This window comes from Barbus barbus (genome assembly GCF_936440315.1).
Source record: "Barbus barbus genome assembly, chromosome: 23".
Taxonomy (NCBI): domain Eukaryota; kingdom Metazoa; phylum Chordata; class Actinopteri; order Cypriniformes; family Cyprinidae; genus Barbus; species Barbus barbus.
In genome coordinates this window covers 1939262-1961466 of record NC_136751.1, presented here as the reverse complement: position 1 = coordinate 1961466, position 22205 = coordinate 1939262, and the positions used below count along the sequence as shown (strand labels likewise).

The window sequence follows — 22205 nt, the reverse complement described above, 5'->3', positions numbered from 1 at the left end:
GGTACTAATTTGTCCCCAAAGTATGGTTAAGTAGGTACACACACACACACACACACACACTGTGTGTATGTTGCTTGGATGAAATATCATCAAAATACATGGATGATTTTCAATGTTTGCCAATGGATTAAGATACTTTTACAGTCAGTTTACATACAGTAGTTACAGCATCTACCATCAGCAGATACTAATCTTGACTCTTAGTTCAGGCAAACTGGTGGTCCTGCCCCAAATTTCTGATCTCTTGGTGCACATGTTTCTGTAACAATATCATTCTCAAAGCCTCATGACCTCCATACATTTACATTGCATTTTATCAAAGGAGAACTGAGCTCTCTAGTGGTGAATCAAGAGCATTGCACTCCTTTAATGAATTACTGAGGACTTAATAAAGCAATACATATAGTGGAGAAATCCTTTCTAATTACACATTGTATCATGCATGTTTTTTTGTTTTTTGTCAAAATTGACTTCTGGACACACAGCAACATAAATGGAAAGGTCTGACTGTTGGCATTAAACCACAAACATGCACTTACATTTCTTTGAGCTGTTCTGTGGGTTGTGAAATATCTTATAAATGCCCTCCTCTGCTCCTCTCACCCCGATTTTCACTCCTCTGACTCATGCAAAGACAGAAAAGTGGGATTTTAGGTTAGAAAACACCGACTCTCCCTTTGTCCTACACCTGGACCACAAGGAAAAATATCTAGGTTTGTAGGTTTTGCAATGTATAAAGAGATTTGTGAGGGTTTGTCTACATTGTGAAGGAGCAAATGTACTCAGTGGGATAGTAAAACCTGAAATCAACAGCAAAACAACTTAATACAATGTACTAAATAATGCATTCAGCAAAGTCTTAAAGTGTATAAAATTTGGTAGAAAACATCATTAGCGCAGAAAAAAAATATATATGTATATTGTATAATCAGGTCTAGAAATACAGTAAATTGTTAATAAATAGTCAGACATGATCTTCACATCTCCCATACCTACAGACAGAAATAGAAACGTGAAGAATAGCTGTTGTGGAATAACATTACCATAATGTGATAATATTTGCATATCCTTCACTGTCATTAACGACAAACCAGCCAACGGAGAATTAAACCTCTGTCTTCTGGGTTCCTACGGACCAAAAATGCGCCTGGATTCAACAGCCCTTGTGAAATCATCGTTATAAATGAGACGCTCTATTCCAGACCTGAGGGTAAAGATGCTCTCGCTCCAGATTAGTGTATCTCTTTATATCCACTCATTTTCATAAATCAAAATGAATCCAATCCGATTTCAGATTCTGAAAGTTGTGTTTATTTGAACCATGAAGTTTGCAAATCAATTCATATATTCGATTACATATGCATTATAAGTAATCCTTATAAAGTAGTGCAAGCTAAAGACTTTTAATTTTTAAATTCAGTGACAATCCATTATGAAATGTTATAAAATTATTACATATTTAAAACTACAGGAAAAATAATCAAAACACAGGACATAAATATATAAATTTAAACTATTTCAATATTTATTATGCCAGAATTATTTATAAACATTTTAAAATTACAACTGTACCTTAGTTGTGTTGTCAATTTTTTATAAAGTCAGTGTGTTTTCCCCCCAAAAGGATACAACTGTGTCAGTGAAGAGCTTCAGATGAAATATGAATATTCTGTGTGAAGACAAAAAAAAAATGTGAAAAAAAGAAGAAAAAAAATCAAGGTAAAAATAACATATATGTGACCCTGGAGCACAACATCAGTCTTAAGTCGCTGTGGGGTTTATTTGTAGCAACAGCAAACAATACACTGTAGGGGTCAAAATTATCATTTTTCTTTTATGCCAAAAATCATTAGGATATTAAGTAAAGATCATGTTCCATGAAGATATCTTGTAAATGTCCTACCGTAAATATATTAAAACTTAATTTTTGATTAGTAATATGCATTGCTAAGAACTTCATTTGAACAACTTTAAAGGAGATTTTCTCAATATTTAGATTTTTTTGCTCCCTCAGATTCCAGATTTTCAAATAGTTGTATCTCAGCCAAATATTGTCCTATCATAACAAACCATACATCAATGGAAAGATTATTTATTCAGCTTTCAGATGATGCATAAATCTAAATTTCATAAAATTGACCCTTATGACTGGTTTTGTGGTCCAGGGTCACATACATACCAAGTTGTATTTTTATGAAATTTAAAAAAAACAAATTACTGGAAATGGCACTGGGGTGAAAACATTCCTGTCGTTCAATAAAAATGACAGAATTCTCCTGCGAAGTGCGTATACTGTTGGACATTGTTAGTGAACATATGAAATAAACTAAGGAAAGATGTGTTTTTAAAGATTTTTGAGTGAGTTCACTTGCTAAATGAAGTTGTAATGCTTGTAGTGGATGCAAAGAATCTAAACTGGATCAAATGTGTTTGCGTGAATCATTGGGTTATATCAGGCAGAATACCGACAGCTGGCACAGGAGGGCATTAACTGACCCAACATACAGCATGATGACCTCAGCCGCCTCACGCGGATGCACGGTAATCTGGGGCAGCTGGACTTAAACAGCTCTTGCACTTTGGAAGCTGTTTGTATCGTTCACACTGTGATAAAGACAGAAAGTTGGAGTTTTCTTTGGGCAATTACCCAGCTAACAAGGAACATTCTCAGAACGGTCTCAAAGTTAAGAACAAATATCAATTCAGAAACATTAACAGAATGTTCATTCAACTTTGTTCTGGGACCGGTTACATAAACTTGTTGTTATGTTGTTTACATAAACAACAACTTGAACAAAGTGAGGATTTAAGCAGCTACACACACACACACACACACACTCTCTCACACAAACAGAAACATCCATAAAAGCAGTCTTTCTCTCTCATTATATCTGTCACACACACATGCACACACTACATCGGGTCTCCTCATGCGTGATCAGCACACACACCAGCGCCTGAAGCGACCGCTGTACTGTCCGCTCTGCAGTCCTGCTCAAAACCAGAGTAAAACTGTGTGACATGACACAATGTCTGAATGAACACTACAGTGAAGCACAGCGCAGGAGACTGGCGCTAAGAGACAATGAGCATGTATGGGCACACCAGAGAAAACAAACTCTTTGGCTTAATTCTAGAAAACTGAGCTTGCTGTTCATTATATAATGCAGAGTGTGTTGTATTGTCAGATTTTTAAGTTTAATGTGATTTAGGACTGGGATTTTTAACCCTCCATTGCTTGCCTATCATTGCTCCAGCATACATTAGTTGAGACACTGTATTGAGTTACAGCCCTCTAGTGCTAAAGCCATTACGTTAACCAATAAAGTGTGACAAACGTCTGAAGCTTCTGTTCAAATGATACTGTGCTTTTTACATTGCTTTGGGGCGAGAGATGGGAGTTTGTCTCTCTACGCTGCGTTTTGACACTCATTGTGTGTCCGTGTCTGCTCCCATCAGCCCAAGCAGCTCCTCAGCCTTTGTTATCACTTAATAAAGCAAATGTGCAAAAATAGCTTCAGCCAGAAGGTTAATAATATTTAACAGTTTGAAGTGATTTCAGGCCTGGAGCAATAAGATGTCTATGAATGACAGATTGCCTCAAAAATACTAATATTTCCTTCTAGCCCAGAAGACGCTTTATTTCATAAAATAAAAGCATCACATCTTACTTATTTTTTCATAACAGTATTATGTCCCATATTGAAGTATTTCAATTTCTCACCGTATCATTAAATGTTTTATTACAGCATGACATGTAGGACTTCTAACAGTCAGTTTGAATATATATTTAGTGAAGATTGTTTAAAAGGTTTGGAAATGTTTTCAATAATTTGTTATATGGTATGTATTCGAGATTTTGTAATATGATGTTCTGGCCCTTAAAGAGGAAAATAGGTGAATAATTCAATATAATGTCAACCTGGATGACATCATGATGAGATGAAAAAGGGACCTTTTTAATAATTGATTTTAAACATTGCTAAACTGTTTTCAGTTATTATGATTTATATCTATTTGTTACTTTGAGAATGGTCAATTTTGTTGAAAATGGTCGATTTTGACAAAATATGGAAAATGATTGTAACACATAAATACATATACCTATAATATATACATATTGTTTAAATCAGTTTACGTATTCATAACACAGAAAAGCACATAATGTTCAAATAAGGGCTATATTTGTATTTTTCTGTTATGTGCGACAGCTTCACAATAATTCCACATTATTTTATCATGTCCAAAATGCCTGCTAAAAAGCTTTTTAACAATCACAATTAAGCAAGCCAAAAAGTGAGTCGTCAAACCTGCTAGTGGTTAAGGGACGAAGCTTTAAAAGATCTTCAAAATATTGGTGAAATTAATAAAGGACCTCAAAACAGGACCTCAAAAAAAGTTTATCATGTATGTACATCAATGTAATTAAAGCAAATATAAAAGTTATTTGGTTTCATCAATAAATTTATTCAAGTTAGCTGCAGATTGCCCCTTTTACACATTTTATAATGATTTAAATTAATGCCCAGATACATGGAAGTCTGCCTTTGTTGTGTCGTTGTTAAAAGGAGGAGATCCTTCTGATATGAATAACTATAGGCAGATCTCTAAAAGGTTTCTGAATCTCTCATTAATGAGCATTTGACTTTATATCTTATGGAACATGATATTTTATGACATAATCAATCTGTATTTTTATTTTTTTTAATGAAACAGCACAGCACAACAACAGCTGCGACTAGGGTTATAAACGATATCACTGAGGTGCTTGATAAAGATCATTATTGTGTATCACTTTCTTTGACCTGTCCAAGGCTTTCGATACTGTTGATTTTAGTTTATTAAAAACTAAACTGAAACAAATTGGGTTGTCAAATGACACAATCTTCTGGTTTGAAAGCTACTTAGTAGGCAGAACACAATGCATGCATATGGAAGGACATTCATCTGCACCACAGCAGATTATAAGGGGTGTTCCTCAGGGGTCTGTCTTGGGGCCTCTGCTCTTTATTATTTATATTAATGATCTTGATTTTAATATTGGTCATGTCAATGTTAATTTTTATGCTAGTGACACTATGATTTATTGTAGCACACCTAAATTATAACAAGCTACTCTTTTGATGTTGGTCAACAGAGGCTTTGTGGCCTAAAACTGACTTTGAATGTGACTACAACTAAATAAATGTTATTTTCAAGATCAAAACATGTGGCAAATCAACTATCACTCAAAACCTTACAGGGTATTGATGTTGTGACAGAATATAAATATCTTTATAGCGCTGCATCTTGTCCAGGTCACTGAGACCTGGAGATTGTTTTTTTAATCTCAGAAAGTTTGGTTAAACAAAGGAAAAGTAAAAATATAAATAGGCTGTTGATTTAGATATGTTTAATGAAACTAGTTCCAACAGAAATTCATTATAAATGCGCGTGATAAAAGCTCTGTCTACAGGACAAAAGTTGTGAAGTGGTAGCAGGCAGTTTAAGTGTCAGTGTGTTTGACCGTCAAAGAAAAAGTGTAATTCTGTGAGGATGGCATGCGCGTGCACGCCTGCAGCTGAATTCAGCAACAGAGGCGCGCGCCGCGCAGGCGGCCGGCCACGCGCATAGAACAGCGACAGAGACGCGAGTTCATCTCAACATCAGCGGGCAGGAGCAGACGAGCATGGAGCTATCACTGATGGCAGCGCAGGTAAGACTTGCTGTGACATTTTTATCATTAAATTATGTTTTAATGCTTATAATTGAAGCAACCCAGGAATAGTGCATTGCAACAATGCTGGACTTGGTTATAATATGTGTTTTCAGTGCAGTGTGTAACTTCTGCTATAGCTGATGTTCGAGTAGATATTAAAAAGGGGAAGTTACAAGGCATTTTTATGTTATCTTTAAAACTCTTGTTTAGCAAATAAATACTTCCAAACTTGTCTGAATCTGAAGAGAAATATGCACAGATCAAGTGATGTGAGAGACAACAAGACATTGACTTTTTCACTGAAAGAACAGCTATTATGGATTATGGACTATAAAAAAAAACACCTTAATGATAGATAGATTTATTTCTTACAAACACACGACTTTTGTCTTCTCCAGATGTTAACTGATGGACTGGAGTGGTGTGGATTATTGTGATGTTTTTATCAGCTGTTTGGACTCTCATTCTGACGGCACCCATTCACTGCAGAGCATCCATTAAGCAGTGCATGTAAACAGAATATAGTGCCAGATTGCATAGGCATTAAACATTTGCTGTGCAATGATTTTACAGGGGCAGTCATAATTATAAATTTAATTTAATTAATTTAATTTTAATCAACCTTTTTTTTTTAATTCAAAAAGAATTTAAAATAATTTTGACTTATTTTTAGTAGTGAAGTACAGCTAAAAAGGCTCAACGAGTGTCCTATAGTGAAGCATCTGGTTATGATAGCTGATTAATCAGCCATTTTCTTCTTTGGGCACTTTATTATCAAGTGACAGAATGCTAATTAGAAATGTAAAGTGCATCTGTTCCCAAACTCACGCAGTCCTGATCACAGATGCAAATACGTGACCATGGACAGCCATGTGTGCTCGTTTACGACAGTAACAGTTGCAGTAGGCATGAAACATTTGTAACACTTTATAAAATCTTTCATAACATAAACAAACTTAATTAGATTTTACTACATGACTCTTGATTCTGACAAGCTTCTGATTCTGACTACTTGATTCTGATTGGTCCGTTATTTTTGTACAGTGATGCTAAATTGTGACTTTGACTGATGTGATCTGTTCCTCACATAATAAATAATTTCAACTCGTATCAATATTTAATGTCCCTTATTTATTTTTTACACAGTTTTATAAAGTGTTACCAAAGCATTTTTTGGAGACTTGTTCACAGTTCAGAGTTGGCAGTCAACAATCTCAGTAAGATGATAATGTGAGGTTAGGGATTTCTTCAATCGAGAGTGAAGCTATAGAGCAGTATTTTCTATTCATATTTAATGTACGGTTCAAGGCCTTGAACACACTCCTTCAAGTTTACATGAAAGGCATTTTAGAGTTTCTCAAGCAACTCCACGGAAATGACAGTAAGAAGCAGTGTATTCTGCTCAACCCACTGCAGTCTCAGCAGGACACACAGACTCACAACAGCTTCACTCGGTGATGCATGAGACATGTAGGAAGGGTTTAGGGTCTGTCATCCTGCACAGGTGAGGCAGCAGCCTTCATCCAGAGAGGATAACGCTAATACATGTCACTGAGTGTTATTCTGTTTGCTGAAGCTTCATGAAGAGATGACACATATTATGGTGCATTTACAGTGGGTGTCAGTTTCTGATGCTAATTCATGAAATACTGAAAAATGATGCCAAAACGTTGAAACTTTGTGTTTGAAACTTGACAGAAATTTTACTGAAAGTAAGAAATCCCACTCAAGACAAATTGTCAGAGTTGTCACAGAAATAAGAACGTAAAGTATCAGGATTTAAAGGAATAGTTCACCCCAAAATAAAAGTTTGCTGAATGTGCTCACCCTCAGGCCACCTGAGATGTAGATGAGTTTGTTCCTTCGTCAGGTTTGGAGAAATGTAGCATTGCATCAGTGTCTCAGCAATGGATGCTCTGCAGTGAATGGGTGCCGTCAGAATGAGAGTCCAAACAGCGGATAAAAACATCACAATAATCCACACCACTCCAGTCCATCAGTTAACATCTGGAGAAGACAAAAGCTGAAACAAATCCATCATTAAGATGTTTTTAATTAAAATACAAGTCCTTAATCCATAATAACGCTTCCGCCAGTGAAAAAGTGGTCTCGTGTGAATCAGGAGAGAAATCTGCACAGATCAAGTTTACAAGACAAACCAGCTCTAAACAAATATGTGTCTGGATTTTGATATGAGAGACAACAGGAGATGGCTTTTTTCACTGGCGGAAGCGTTATTATGGATTATGGACTCATATTTCAGAAGCAATGGTTTGAAGTTGTAAACATCTTAATGATGGATTTGTTTTAGCTTTTGCAGAGCATCCATTTCCGAGACAGTGATACAATGCTACATTTCTCCAAATCTGATGAAGATACAAACTTGGATGACCTGAGGGTGAGATTTTCATTTGTAGGTTAAATATTGCTTTAAGCAAGTTTGAAGTGAAATCTACTCATAGGATTTCAGGATACAGTCCCTCTGTATTGTGTGTGTGTGTGCGTGTGTGTGTGTGTGTGTGTGCGTGTGTGTGTGTGTGTGTGTGTGTGTGCATGTGTGTGCGTGTGTGTGCATGTGTGTGCATGTGTGTGTGCGTGTGTGTGTGTGCGTGTGTGTGTGTGTGTGCATGTGTGTGTGTGCGCGTGTGTGTGTGCGTGTGTGTGTGTGTGTGTGTGTGTGCGTGTGTGTGCATACACCATGTTTGAAGTTAATGTGAATGTTGTGCATCAGTCAGATGTCTATGCAGCTCAGAGTAACATGATTCACTTGAGGCTAATATTTTCTGTAATGTGAATGTCAGACCAGCTGAAGATGGATTGATTTTTCATGTTTAGTTTATTCCCTCTTGCAATCTGAGTGCATTGTGGTCTTAATGGAAAATACTCTGGTTGTGCCACAGAACTGGATTACAGAGATGGATGACATTTGATGAGCTTCTCATCAGATCCAATCAGCATTAGAGCGAAGCTGAGCCAGTTTACAAACTAAGAGGAGAGAGATATGAGCTTTAGAAACAAACAGAACAAGGGTTGCATAAAAAAAACAATGTTTCAGATGTACAAGATTTACATCAAATGAATGGATAAACATGCAATCTGTCTTTCAGTTCCTTGCTGTTTGTTTGTTCATACTCTCAACTCCATTATACACGTTTTATCATGCTGAAATCTGTTATAGTATGTATTTAAAACAGTAGAGATAAGCCAGTTCAAGAAAGTCTGAAATATATTCTAAATAGCAATATATACTATAATAGTATAAAAAATAACTATAATATAACACTGGTTATACACACACAAAAAAATGTACACGTAATGTTACAATAAGAAGATTTCATTGCCATAGACTAGATCATGGCCAGATGCTCGCCATCATTATCCATGATCCTGGTTTGCTAGAAAGAGCTTCAAAGGCTTAATGTTTTTGTTCAGATTAAACACATGCATCACTGATCACATACAAGCATTTAAACACAGACACATGGGGAACAGGAGGACTGATTTACAGATGGACAGCAGAGATGTTTGGCTGTTTTTAATGTTGTTTCTGTATCTGAATAAGGTGAGATTGGCCTGATTTGCCTTGAAAGTAAAAGCGGAGACTGACTGTAATCCAGCAGCTAGATCTCTCTCTCTCTCTCTCTCTCTCTCTCTAACACACACACACACACACACATAGAATATGAGTGACAGGACTCTTATAAAGACACTTTTTCCATCAGTCAACTCAGGAGCAGAAACCTAGAGGTACTCGTTTAATTTGTTCTGTATTTAGTTCATTTCCTCTTCCCTTGCTGATAGTCTTTTCTGTGTCTCTATATTGTGCTTTAACTGCTCTGATAGCAACAGATTTCATGAATTGTATGTGCATTCATTCTTGTGATATTTGCACATTCAGTTTTGATGAGATATAAAGCTTTTATTACAGATAGTGGTTTGATAGCTGGATTGTTATTAATACAATGAAGTTCAGCGGTTTGGTTAATTTGTGGCTGTAGAAAACTGATTCAGATTTAAACAACATGTTCCCAAAGAGAGATATTGAATGTATTTATACTTATATACTTATTTATATGTTATCAATATTTATGTATTTAATTAAGTAAATAATAGTAAAATAATATACTATTTGTGTCATTTATATACATAAAAGAACAACAACAACAATACTACTACAACTAATAATAATAATTATATATATATTTATATATATACAGTACATACATAAAACATGCATTAAATAAATGTATAATAAAAAATATAAAACATAAATAAATGATATCGTTAATGGAAATATAATTTATTTGAATAATTGCATATCAAATAAATGTTTTATATATATATATATATATAAACACACATATGGTCAAGATGATAAACTGCTTGTGGTCAGCATTGCTCTGGATGGCACACATTAGTGTTAATGAGTTTTAGCGTGGGGTTGCATGTGTTTGTTGACCTTTTAATATCCAAATGTGCTGGCATGTGGCAGCGGGACGCCTGATTATGCACATGACTTCAGGAGAGAAATGTTCACGCTGATGCACCTCATTGTATTATTATGTAATTTTACCTTGTGCTGCACTCAAACACTGGCTGTTTTACTTGATGTGTTTTCCTTTGTGCTCCTTTGGTTTGCTTTGCAATGGGCTGGAAGTAATGAAGTAATCATTTCACTGGAAACGCGCCTCAGCTTGAGTCCTGAGATGAGAGGAAAACAAGAAACTTTGGAAGAGCGACCAGTCTCAGTTTAAAGGGCCTGATTTATTAAATATACATATTACGAGGCTCGTGATGATTCTAACGCAAGCTGTGCAAAGTCAGTCATAGTTTGAGGCTTAGTTAAAAAAATGACAATGAGAATATGTAAATAGCTGTCTTTGATTTCAAATGTGTGCGAATATTGTACATTTTGATAATAATAATAAAATAAACCGATAAAATGGGTATTTTTGCAAGAGTAACAGATTTTAATTGCTAAAGGGGAATGAAATTTTGGCCACACTACAATTTTATTTATTTTTTAAACAAAGTTTAACCACAATGTGTGGCTGATAGATAGATAAATAAACAAACAAACAAATAAATAAATAGATAAAATGTTAAAATATGTAAATATATGTATATATATATATATGTAATAGGTTGTAACAATTTACAAAAAGTATTTTCAAAGAACCACTTTTTTCTTAGGTTACAAATTCATTAATTACTAAATGATACATTTTGATCATCTAATGAACAAATCTTGACAAATAATCTTGACACAAAATAAAATAAAAGCAAGGCAAGAGGGAAACATTTATTCACTCCTTTTTAATTAAATTGAATTTAACATGCATTTCTGTATGGCTCTGAACTACAGCCAGCATTAGAGTTTAGTTTAGTTGAGATCTTCACTGTAAACTCAAGCAGGCACTGCATGGTGTTTCTTTATGGTTTGTATTACGAAGAGCGGTGGGTTAATGACGTGCATCTGTGTGTTTCCTCTGGTGATCTCTGAGGGAGGCTGATATATTTCTGAAGCGTGATGCAGAGTCTTCACAGCTGTTCTTCCTCTCTGAATGAGCACAGAAACCTGTCAGCTGCTGCACCCAGAAACGCATGTTTACACGAGACGACGCCTCATTAGAGAATGATAATCACTGATAACGGCCTTCAGCTGTCACAAACAACACTAGTCTCTCACTACACTACTTCTGTGTGTGTATGAGTGGACTCGCTGCCCTTCAGTCTCAGTACTATTAATATATTTAATGCATATATTATTCTATTGACCTGAATCGAACTTTGAATATCTTTTTTTTTTGGCTCTTAATCTAATCACATTAAGACTTGAGTAGCAGTATGCAGCTAATGAGCCGTATTCAGATAATGAGGATAATGAGGGAAAACTATATATCACTTGAAATTAGTGACACATTATTCACTTGAATTAAGAATACGAGCGGTTTAATTCACGTTTTATCTACATGGAGCAGATCTGAAATTTATGTTAAGTTTTGAAGTCGGCATGAAAAAACAAAACAAAAAAAAAACAGTTAAACTCCGCCCCTAAAAGCTCACACTCATCTGCATACACCTATGGATCACGCCCACATCTCAACAGCCAATCAACAACCGATGCATAGAAGCATAGAAGTTTTTATTTTTTATTAATCTGTCACCAGTGTTAAGTTTAGTATAATTGATATACTTTTTTGTTACTACATTGAATTAGAATATTCAAATTTTCATTTAACATTTTCACTTTTTTGTTTTAGTTTTTTTTTTTTTGTATGTATTTGTATATGTTTTTTAATTCACATTAACTAAACTAAAATTAGATGTTGCCTTGGCAATAGCAGCAGTAAAGAAAGTTTAAGTTTTATACATGTTTTATTTTCTATTGAAGCTCATTTCCACCATGGAATAAATACATAAAAAGATAATTGTGACTTTCTCACAATTCTCAGAATTGTTTGTTCAGTTTATATCTCATAAAAAAAATCTGAATTGTGACAAGTCGCAAATACCTTTATATTAATTAATTCTTATTTTAATTTATAAACCGTGGTGGAAACAAGCTTCCATAATTTTCCGTTAACATTTAATTTCAAGTGATTTTTTTTTTTTTTAGTTCACTTTAATAACCCTGTTTGAAAATGTCCTCTTTGAACCTTCACAAACACCAATGTCAACAATTTTCCTTTTTCAAGCTCATAACCCATTAAATAATTTCAAGAAGTATAATGAATACAAGCTAAACCATGGGTGTCAAACAAAACGATGAAACATATATTTCCTTTGCCACCATATGAAGCAGTTCTTCTCCAACCTTCAAACAGCTGTTCTGAGGTCAGATGACGAGCGATGATGATTGTGTCTGGATCTGATGAATGGAGCTTGTCATTGTTTAGATAGAGGAGCAATGAGGTGACGAAGAGCAACAGAACAAAATGATCATCATTACACAGAATGCACCTGTACACCTCCAGACTGATGACATCATACGCCAGATGGGAGCCATCAGAACATTACATGATAAATAGACACGTATTTCTTTTTTTTTTTTGCCAGGTCCGTTATCAAACAGCTCAGAGCAGGAAAGTCAAGCTTTTGAGAATTTTATCCAAGAAGCTTCGTAACAATAAAACTATAAAAGTAAAGTATTACTTGGAGAGTTTTATTAAGTGAGATTTTTACTTTTTTTTTTTTTTTCAACTATTTTTGGTCACACTTTATTTTAAGGTCCAATTCTTGCTATTAAGTGACATGACCAACTACTGGCCTGACATACATAATACAGTTCTTTAAGACGTTTTCGCGGATCATTATGACAATGTTGGGTAACACTTTAGAATAGGGAACACATTCACTATTAACTTAATACATTTCTAATTTGCTGCTTATTAATAGTTAGTAAGGTAGTTGTAAAGTTTAGGTATTGGTTAGAATTAGGGATGTAGAATAAAGTCATGTATAATAAGGCATTAATGTGTGCTTAATTACTACTAATAAATGGCTAATATTCTAGTAATATGCATGCTAATAAGCAACTAGTTAAAAGACCCTAAGATAAAGTGTTACCCAATGTTGTTGTCCGTATGTGTTTTAGTGTAAACGTACCCTCAGACAGAGAAAAATCACATTAATCTTTGCTCCATTACAAAGAGTCCCCCCCCCCCCCCTCCCCCTTTTTTTACAGCATTTGCAAGCAGTCAGTGAGGCCTTCATGGATTCTCCATACAACGGCAACACGTCTCTTCAGACGTCCACCTCCAACCTCAACACCAGCTTCTCCAGACCAGCCGAGCAGGACGAGGAGGGCAAGTACTCCAGCGACGCCATCTGGCTGTGGGTGGCCGTCATTGCAACCATTGGCAACATTGTGGTGGTAGCGGTGGTGTGCGCCTGTGCCTTTTAGACTCCGTAGTCTGCAAGAACACAGCCTGACCTCCTGATCCCTCACCCATCTGCACCTTAGCACAGTATGTAGTATGCAAGCAACAATCTTCAGTCTGCTTCCTGCAAAAACGTCCCCTTTGAGTGCATTTAAAGGCAGCCTATCGATTTCTATTTTATTAGCACTTATTCTATAGATCTGTTTTTGTGACTGAACCAAATAATGGCTCGGTTTATTCATCAGAAGGGGTTGGTTACAGTTTGCTTGGTTATGTAAGCCAGCATTACACAACATCTGCCAACTGTTGATTAACATGATCAACCAAATCCATGGGACATGTGTCTCCAGATAGGGCTCAACTAAGGGTGCATGTTTGTGCGAGTCAGTTCTCGCTAAATCAGACAGATGGTGGTTGTCCGATGGGTCGACGCATTTAGCATGAGTTAACTTTGCTTCTGGTAATTCTGCCCACTTCTCTCCGCTTCTGCCCCTTCTGTTGGAGTTAACATTATTTTGGTCTATTTTAGGGCAATATAGGACCAATATGATGCATGATGACATATATTAGCTGCAAGTGTGAGAATGTGTTGGTGCATTCAAGTTGAGTCACAAATACTGCATTTGATTGAGTGGAACGCACAGAAGTGACGCCATAAAGTTTTAAGTGTGCAACTCTGGATTTTCTTTAAGCCCAGAGTTTCTGAGTTGAGGAAATGCAAAGGTGTTGGATGCAATGCATGCAGCATCTATATTTAAGAGTAAATTTGTTAAAATTACTGAAATAATTAAGATTGTAAACCAAAAAGTTGCATGCATGGAATACCACAGTAATTATGATAAAATATATAATGATTATATTTAAAGAATGTTCATAAAGTGAACAAAAACAAAGCAAAATCATCATTATTATCCATCATTTTGTAAATTATTAATTTTGTAGCACCCTCTGTTCTCTATTTTTATCTCCCATTTTTCAGGTACCTCAATCTACAAAGGACTTACTGATAGTCTCTGCACATTAAACTTATAGGATAAGTGTTTTAACAAAAAAACATCACTTTTCAGTTTTTGTTAAGCTTTAGTAAATCACAATACCAACCAATTATTGGTGCATAGTCCACAAACCCACTGCTCTCCCATTTAATTGGGTGTTTTTAACACAGTCTCTTGTGTTGTTAAAAGAAACATTAGCCCTGCCTACTTCAGTCTGAGTTCATATTTAAGAGTGATCACATGCAAGATAATATTAGTGCTTGAATGATCCTGAATCTCTTCTTCTGTGGGTTACAGATATACCAGCTCATTAATTCAATCAGAGCTCAATTTTTAAAAGCCCAAAAGTCTTTTTTGTGGACTGTTGATGGTCAACACAGTTACTAACGGTCTGCTGGATCTCTGAACCGAGACGTGACTTTAGTTCCAGTGCGATTAATCAGACCGTGGAGGAGAGTTTCAGGTTCAGAGGTTAAAATGCATTGAGCATGCAGTCGCTCTGTATTATTAAATCCTGGGTGAATTCATTTTGTGAGGTTTTGGTTCTGGGCTGATGTAGTGTGAACAGTATAAACCCTCTGTTGCCTCGGGGTCTTGGCAAACACATGAACAAATATAGAATGGGAATAATAGTTAATAATGATGTGATGAGATTAAGTAAACCAATAAAAAATGAAAGCTTTTTCTTGGCCCATATATGAAGGATGCACGTTTTTGCTCTTGTGCATTTTCCTCACGCTACAGAAAAGGGGACAGATAATGAATCACATTTGTTAGTGAATGATTTAAAGTGTTTATACACAAATACATTTTATGTTATGAAAAAATGGAATGGATATTGATAAATAAAATGTAGCCAGAATGTTTTTGTTTTTTTTTGTAATGTGAAATGTTTATTATATTTTTTAATTTTTATTTAAATATTTGGGGTTAAGGAATTAAAGGCTGTCTTTAAATCTTAGATTCATCATGCTCGCAGATTTGTTGCTCTGTGCTGAAGCCACTGAAGGCTTGAATCTTGTCTCTCTGCCCCTGTAATTTCCTCCAGGAGTTTGGCAGCAGGGCTGTGGTATTTTTCTGGCTGTGGTTTGATCTCAGAAATGTGGCACAGCCCGGTGTCGTGTTTAACTCTGTTTGTGTGCTTGGCTCCGGAGTCAGTGGAGACATAGGTGCCCATCACATCACACCACAATGTGCCTTAGGGATCATAAAGGTGCCCATCCATGTGCTCCGGCGTGGAATGATCCGTCTCATTTTGGAGGTAAGTTTTCTTTCATTTGAAGGCTCTTTAAACACCTTGTGTTGACTTCAGGCCTGACAGCTCTAAGCACAGTATCCAGGTTCTCTTTCAGAGGCGGTAAGAGTGGCTCACAGCATGTGGAGGATGTTTATTCATGTAAAGACCACTGGACAAGCAGGGATGATCTGAACGGATTATACAATTCAGTAAATACTGTAAGGGTAAGAAATATACTCGGCTCTCTGGGATAATTTATTCTCAGTGGGTATTTGCATCACATACAGTATTTACTTATTTGATATTGCAAAACAATGTTTTCCACAGTATTACTGTTTTTACTGCATTTGTTCATTAAATAAATACAGCGTTGGTGAGCAGAAGAGACTTCTTTCAAAAACAATAACAAATCTTAATGACTACTAACTTTTGACTGGTATTTTTTAATGTACAGTCAGGTTTCAGGGGTGTAATGTGTTAGAATTACCATGAAAATGGTTATTTAGTTTTACATATTTGCTTCCAAATGAGCTTGCCTTGAATCAAAATCGGTCCTTGAATCCATTCTGCAACAAAGAAAAGATATCCACGGTTTGAAAACATGATTTTAAAGAGCAAGACCATGATAAGAGCTCATCAAAACTGTCCTTGACAGCCACAAATCTGGAGTTCATCATCTGCATGTGTTTGTTCAGAGGCTTTGATTTTCACCTATATATGATTAAAACATTTAGACATTATTCTGTAGTCTTTTTTTTTGTTTTTTGATATTATTGACTCTTGCAAAGGGATCTACTGTATGTGGGCTCTTCTGATCCTTGAACATCTCTTCTTGTATTTCAGACTAAAAGAAACATGTTGCAGCCTGAAGGACATTTATATTAAAGCAATGAGATGCTTTGAGACACTTTGTTTGCTGCAAGAGCATATGGAAACCTGGTTAGAAGACACAGAAATGGAGGAGCTTCGAATGAACAATATCTACTAGTGTTTGAGCAAGAGGATTCATGTTGGAGAAATAGAGTCATAATTGTAAAATCTTTAATGTGCTCTACATGTCTGCAAATGTTAGGATTAGTATTTCACAGTCGAATCACTAAATGCATTCCATATTTTGGTTATGTGTGGTAAAGACAGATTGTTTAAAATGTGCAAAATTCTCCTAAAAAAATAGCCAAATAATTGAAACAAAGAGAACTTTAGTATTTTTAGAACTACTAAATAAGTAAGTAAGTTTTATCGATAATATGCATCTAATTGTTGATTGTTGTTTATGCATTAATTAAAAACAAGTGCATAGTTGTGTACATATATTGTATATAAATGGAGAAAAGCACTTTATTTACAGTATATGCTGGTCAGTATGAGACTGACTCTAGCTTTTGAATGGGTTTCATTTTAAGCATCAGCTGTTCACACAAATGCATGCATGCATATTAATGAATATGAATGAACTGCTTGCTCAATATTGGCCTGATCTGTAATTTGTGAGCTAGTATCACCGGACGCTCAGGGACGCTCTTTGTAAACACACACCTGATGCCAGCACAATACAGCACTGTTTCACACGTTTGATTTGTTGCTTAAAAATCCAAGCAGTTACAGTCATCAAAAATTCTGCTGTTAAATGTATGAAATATGAAAACATGTGGATGCGATAAATATGTAAATATTCTTCCATTATTAAAAAATAGCAGCCTAAACCGCATAGGATGGCATTGATGTAGCAATTTGGATTATATAAAAACAACCACCAAGAAGTGTCAGAATGTGTCTCATTCATCCTTAACAAAGCAGTCTGACGATTTCATCCAAGTCATCACTTCTGTAAGTTTTGCCTTAACTATATGATGGCGGTTGTTTGCACGTGATGTACGTTTTAAATCATGATAATTTTACTTATTTAATTCATGCATTATTTTTTGTTTAATTAAGATAAAACATCCACAATGAGATACATGTGATTTATTTATTTGTGTTTCACTCCAGTCATTCACACTGTTAGATTACATGATTGATACTGTCTTGCATGGGAAATATCTCTCTGTTCTGCTGTTATTTTTATGCAAGTATTATTATCTATACAGTACGTCCAAAATGTGTAAAAATGAAGGATTCCTTCATGTATCTTCTTAAAATGGTTATGCAGCAAATAAGTTGCACTCACTCACACACACAGTACAGTATATTTTTATTTTATTTTTGGACACAAACAGCCTATTTATATGTCTTTTTTTATCTGTAGTAAAATTAGTTATGTTTATGTGTAGAGTTATATATGATCCAGATGTGAACTTTAATGATATTTGTGACTCTGGAGCACAAAATCAGTCTTAAGGCGCTGGGGTATATTTGTAGCGATAGCCAAAAATACATTATATGGGTCAAAATTATAAATTTTTCTTTTATGCCAAAAATCATTAGGATATTAAATAAAGATCATGTTACATGAATATATTTAGTAAATTTCTTACCGTGAATATATCAAAACTTAATTTCTGATTAGTAATATGCATTGCGAAGAACTTCATTTGAACAACTTTAAAGGTGATTCTCTCAATATTTATATTTTTTTTGCACCCTCAGATTCCAGATTTTCAAATAGTTGTATCTCAGCCAAATATTGTCCGATCATAACAAACCAAAATTTCGAAAAATTGACACTTCAGACTGGTTTTGTGGTCCAGGGTCACATTTAAATAGCTTTTATCAAGTATATGTTTGTCTTTTTCCTCTATACTCTCAGAAAAGAAAGGTGCAAAAGCTGTCACTGGGGTGGTACCATCTCAGTAGGTACTAATATGGACCTTTTAGATACTAATATAACACGTTAGGTATAAAGGTGTACCTTTTGAAAAGTTATTGTCCCAGTAGCAGCTTTTGTACCTTTTTTTTTCAGAAAATTTTCTTCAGTGTTAACATTTAGTACTGCAAGAACAAGTCAATATAAAGGTCTATTGGACATAAGTGTGCAAATACCCTTTAGTGACCGTTCATCTGTACAACAGTTCAATCACCATGACTAGTCTAATGTTTGTTGGGAACAAATGTAATATCTTTCCTCTGGCTCTTTTGACCTGGAATGACCTGTGTCTGCTGTCTGGAGGCTTGACCATCTGCTGGAAATTAACTGTGAAGCCGCTGTCTCTGCATTTAATGGCCTGCCAATAGTAATTACACACCACAAACCAGCCAGAGATCACTGATAGAGGTACATTAGAAGATGTAACATTATTTCTCTCTGTCTCACACACTCTTTTTTACTCACACAGAGATAAAGTCTAGAGCTGAGCGCTAACCATTTGCATTTCTGTTCAGCCCAGAAGGTATAACCATGATTCTGTAGTTTTGTATTTAACCGGCAGGGGCCAAACACATTAGAAGACAAATTATCATCACAATTTGTCTTCCAATTTGCCCAGGTTCATTAAAATGCTAGGCCGGTTGTTCAAGTGACCGGTCATCTAGTAATGGCTCAACAGAAGGATGCAATCTGCTCTGATTGAGTACAGTGCAGTTAAACACATGTATTTAAAATATGCATAATGCCATTCTAGAGACTTTTTGTACTATTCACAGTTTCTTAAAGACACCCATAAACCAGCCATAACATGCAAAATCAGTAACAAACATTCATACTTTTGTTTACTGTCATTTATTGAGTTTTAATTCTTGTATGAAAAAGCTGCACAGAGATTCTTTTTGGAACAAATTGAGTATCAGGTCGTATTTGCTTAACTAATAGCAGGATTCTTCTCCAGCATCACTCACTGCCGTTGTGTCATCATGACCTCTCAAAACCCTTTTATCTCCAGCCTTTTAACTCAATACTCTGTTTATTCACTCTCCTCAAGGACCATCTGAACTTCTTGTCATAACAGAGACAGTGACTCAACACGCTTTTAAAAGCATTTGCCTAGTAGTTTCTAACATCATGCAACAGCAACACTTAATCTCTACGATAACGAGTTCAAGTTCATACTGTTCTCCCGCTGAAACAAACACACTGGAACATTTAAAGGGAAAGTTCACCCAAAAATGAAATTCGCTGTTAATTTACTCACTTTCAGGCCATTCAAGATGTAGGTGACTTCTTTATTGTTCAGTAGAACAGTAAAAAAAAAAAGAGAAGGTTTTTTAGCTGAAACTGTGCTCCATGGTGATTCTGGTTCATATAATGCAAATCAATATGTGCATTTAACATTAAATCAAACTCTTGAATGAAGTTGCATAAATGGCTGCCCACTGCTCCGGGTGTGTGTTCACGGTGTGTGTGTGTTCACTGCTGTGTGTGTGCACTTTGGATGGGTTAATGCAGAGCACAAATTCCGAGTATGGGTCACCATATTTGGCCATATGGCACTTTACTTTCACTTTCAAATTATGGTTTCTCATGGTGTTAAAAGGTGAGCTAGTTTATTCACTTTATATGCTTTAGACATGTAAAACATACATTTCACATTATTGTATGTGATGTCCTTGTGTGATTACGTAAAAGAACTGGTAAATTGGTTTTTGAACCAGTTTATTGAAAGTGAACAAACTGAAAAAAAGAAGAAAAAAAAAACAGTTGACTGAAATAATCAGAATAATCGGATTTCCCCATTTGCCTGAGGCTCTGGATTACAGTAATAATGTTGTAAATAATGTTCTGTTTCTTGCACAGACCAATCGTTTCACTTCATAAGACCTCCAAATATCGTCAGGATCCACTGTATAACTGTATATGCTTCTTTTTTTTTTTACTTATGTCAGTATATCATATGTCCCACTGACTTGCATTTTATGCATCACTAAGGACCACGGTTTCAGGTAAAAATCTTCTTTACTTCTACTGAAAAGTTCCCTTATGAAAATGAACAATGTTTATATTATACTAAAAGTGTAGTAACCATGTTTTTTGCAACATTGATTACCATTTGTATAACGTTCAGCATGTGACCAATTCAAATACGAGGGTAATCTGCGTGGGAACTTTTTTTTTACCCTCATGCAAAGCTCCCACTCTTATTTTTGAAGTAAGTTCTGCTTCCAGTTATATTTGCTTTTAGTTACCTGTACAAAATCAGTACGTTTAATGCGCCTTTATACTGCATGCTGGTGCTTTGATATCACATTATTTTATTATCATAATTATAAAAGATTATGAATCAGAAGTCTCGCACATTGACTGAAAGTAGACAATGTTGTTGTATTGGTAGTCTCAATTTCTCAAAAGTTGTGCATTATGGCTTATTCAATATAAATGTCAATATTTCCATATCTAAATGTGCGGCATGTAAATACAGACAGTGAATGCTGGCATAAAATCACAAGGTTGCTTTCAAAGAGAAAACCTATTTGAAACGGATTCAGAAAAGCTTTTCATGACTGGACAATGAACATCCTCCAGATTTAAGGACACAAACGTGAAGCTGAGAAGCTCCCAGAAGTCTTCTTATTATTCAGGATGTTCTTCTTGCTGCTCTTTAATTGTCGGCCAAAACATACTCGCACTGCCACGTTCATCTTCCCTATCTGCTGCATTTAGGAGTGTTGGTCACGTTGACAGCAGTCGTTAAGTTACCCATAAGACGTAGTTTCCCAGAAGGTCTCCACATGGTGTGGCACTGAATCACCAGGTTCAGTTTACTGGACTTCCTTCCACGAATCGCTCACCGTATACAAAACCTCTTTTGCTTCTCTCAGACACAGTGGGATGTGGATCAAGCTTTGTTATGCTCTTTTAGCAAGCGTCCAAGTTTATTAAGCCTTTGGCAGACAGTCATTGGCAAAGCAACTGGAGCTCCTTTATATCATGCAAGGATTAAAGTTTAATTTTTCAAAAGACAAATCTAATATCATATTCAGAGCAAACAGGGCTAATAAGAAAAATGAACCTGGGTTTACAAAAACTCTGAACATCAACAGCACAAAACAAGGCATCATATCTGAACTCAATCAAAAACATTGAGCGGAATCAGGTTTTTCAAGAATGTGACACAGATTCATTTCAAGGGCTTGTTTTCCACACTGGTTAGTCAAATTAGGAGCCATACAAAACCCTCAATACAATTAAACCAAATAAAGATTCACCCTACACCAGAATGCAGCCCTCAGCAGCTTTTATTGCTGTTCTGGTCTTTGTGATTTATCTAACCACGGCTGATGCAGTGAAGGAAGCTCAAGCTCTTGATCTGCGCTTACGTGAGAGAACCGATGCTCCTCATGGCTGTCTGACATGAGAATCAAAAACAGATTTCATCTGAATAATGTATAGAGTAAAAAGAGAGAAAGTCAGAGAGCAGAGATTATCAACAGCTGACAAGCATGCTCTCTAGCTGACAGTATTTTAAGGCATCATATGCTCTTGGTTGTTTCAGAAGACAGCATAAATAAAGATAAGATTTGGC

General features: G+C 35.6%; 1 protein-coding gene across 1 annotated transcript; it reads left to right on the top strand.

Annotated features, from left to right (window-relative positions):
• The first annotated feature begins 5597 nt into the window (after positions 1-5597).
• On the top strand, positions 5598-17767 carry LOC306842730 (uncharacterized protein C14orf132-like). Its single transcript, XM_079373763.1, has 4 exons — positions 5598-5695; positions 13386-15837; positions 15917-16037; positions 16657-17767. Exons 1-2 carry the CDS (start codon positions 5669-5671, stop codon positions 13602-13604), a joined length of 246 nt encoding a protein of 81 aa, XP_079229889.1. The 5' UTR covers positions 5598-5668; the 3' UTR covers positions 13605-15837; positions 15917-16037; positions 16657-17767.
• Positions 17768-22205: the final 4438 nt, after the last annotated feature.

Bases quoted from the DNA above. Each gene is read 5' to 3' on its own strand.
- LOC306842730 (XM_079373763.1), top strand. From the start codon at position 5,669: ATGGAGCTATCACTGATGGCAGCGCAG. The intron at 5,696-13,385 runs GTAAGACTTGCT...CTTTTTTTACAG, and splicing joins TATCACTGATGGCAGCGCAG to CATTTGCAAGCAGTCAGTGA.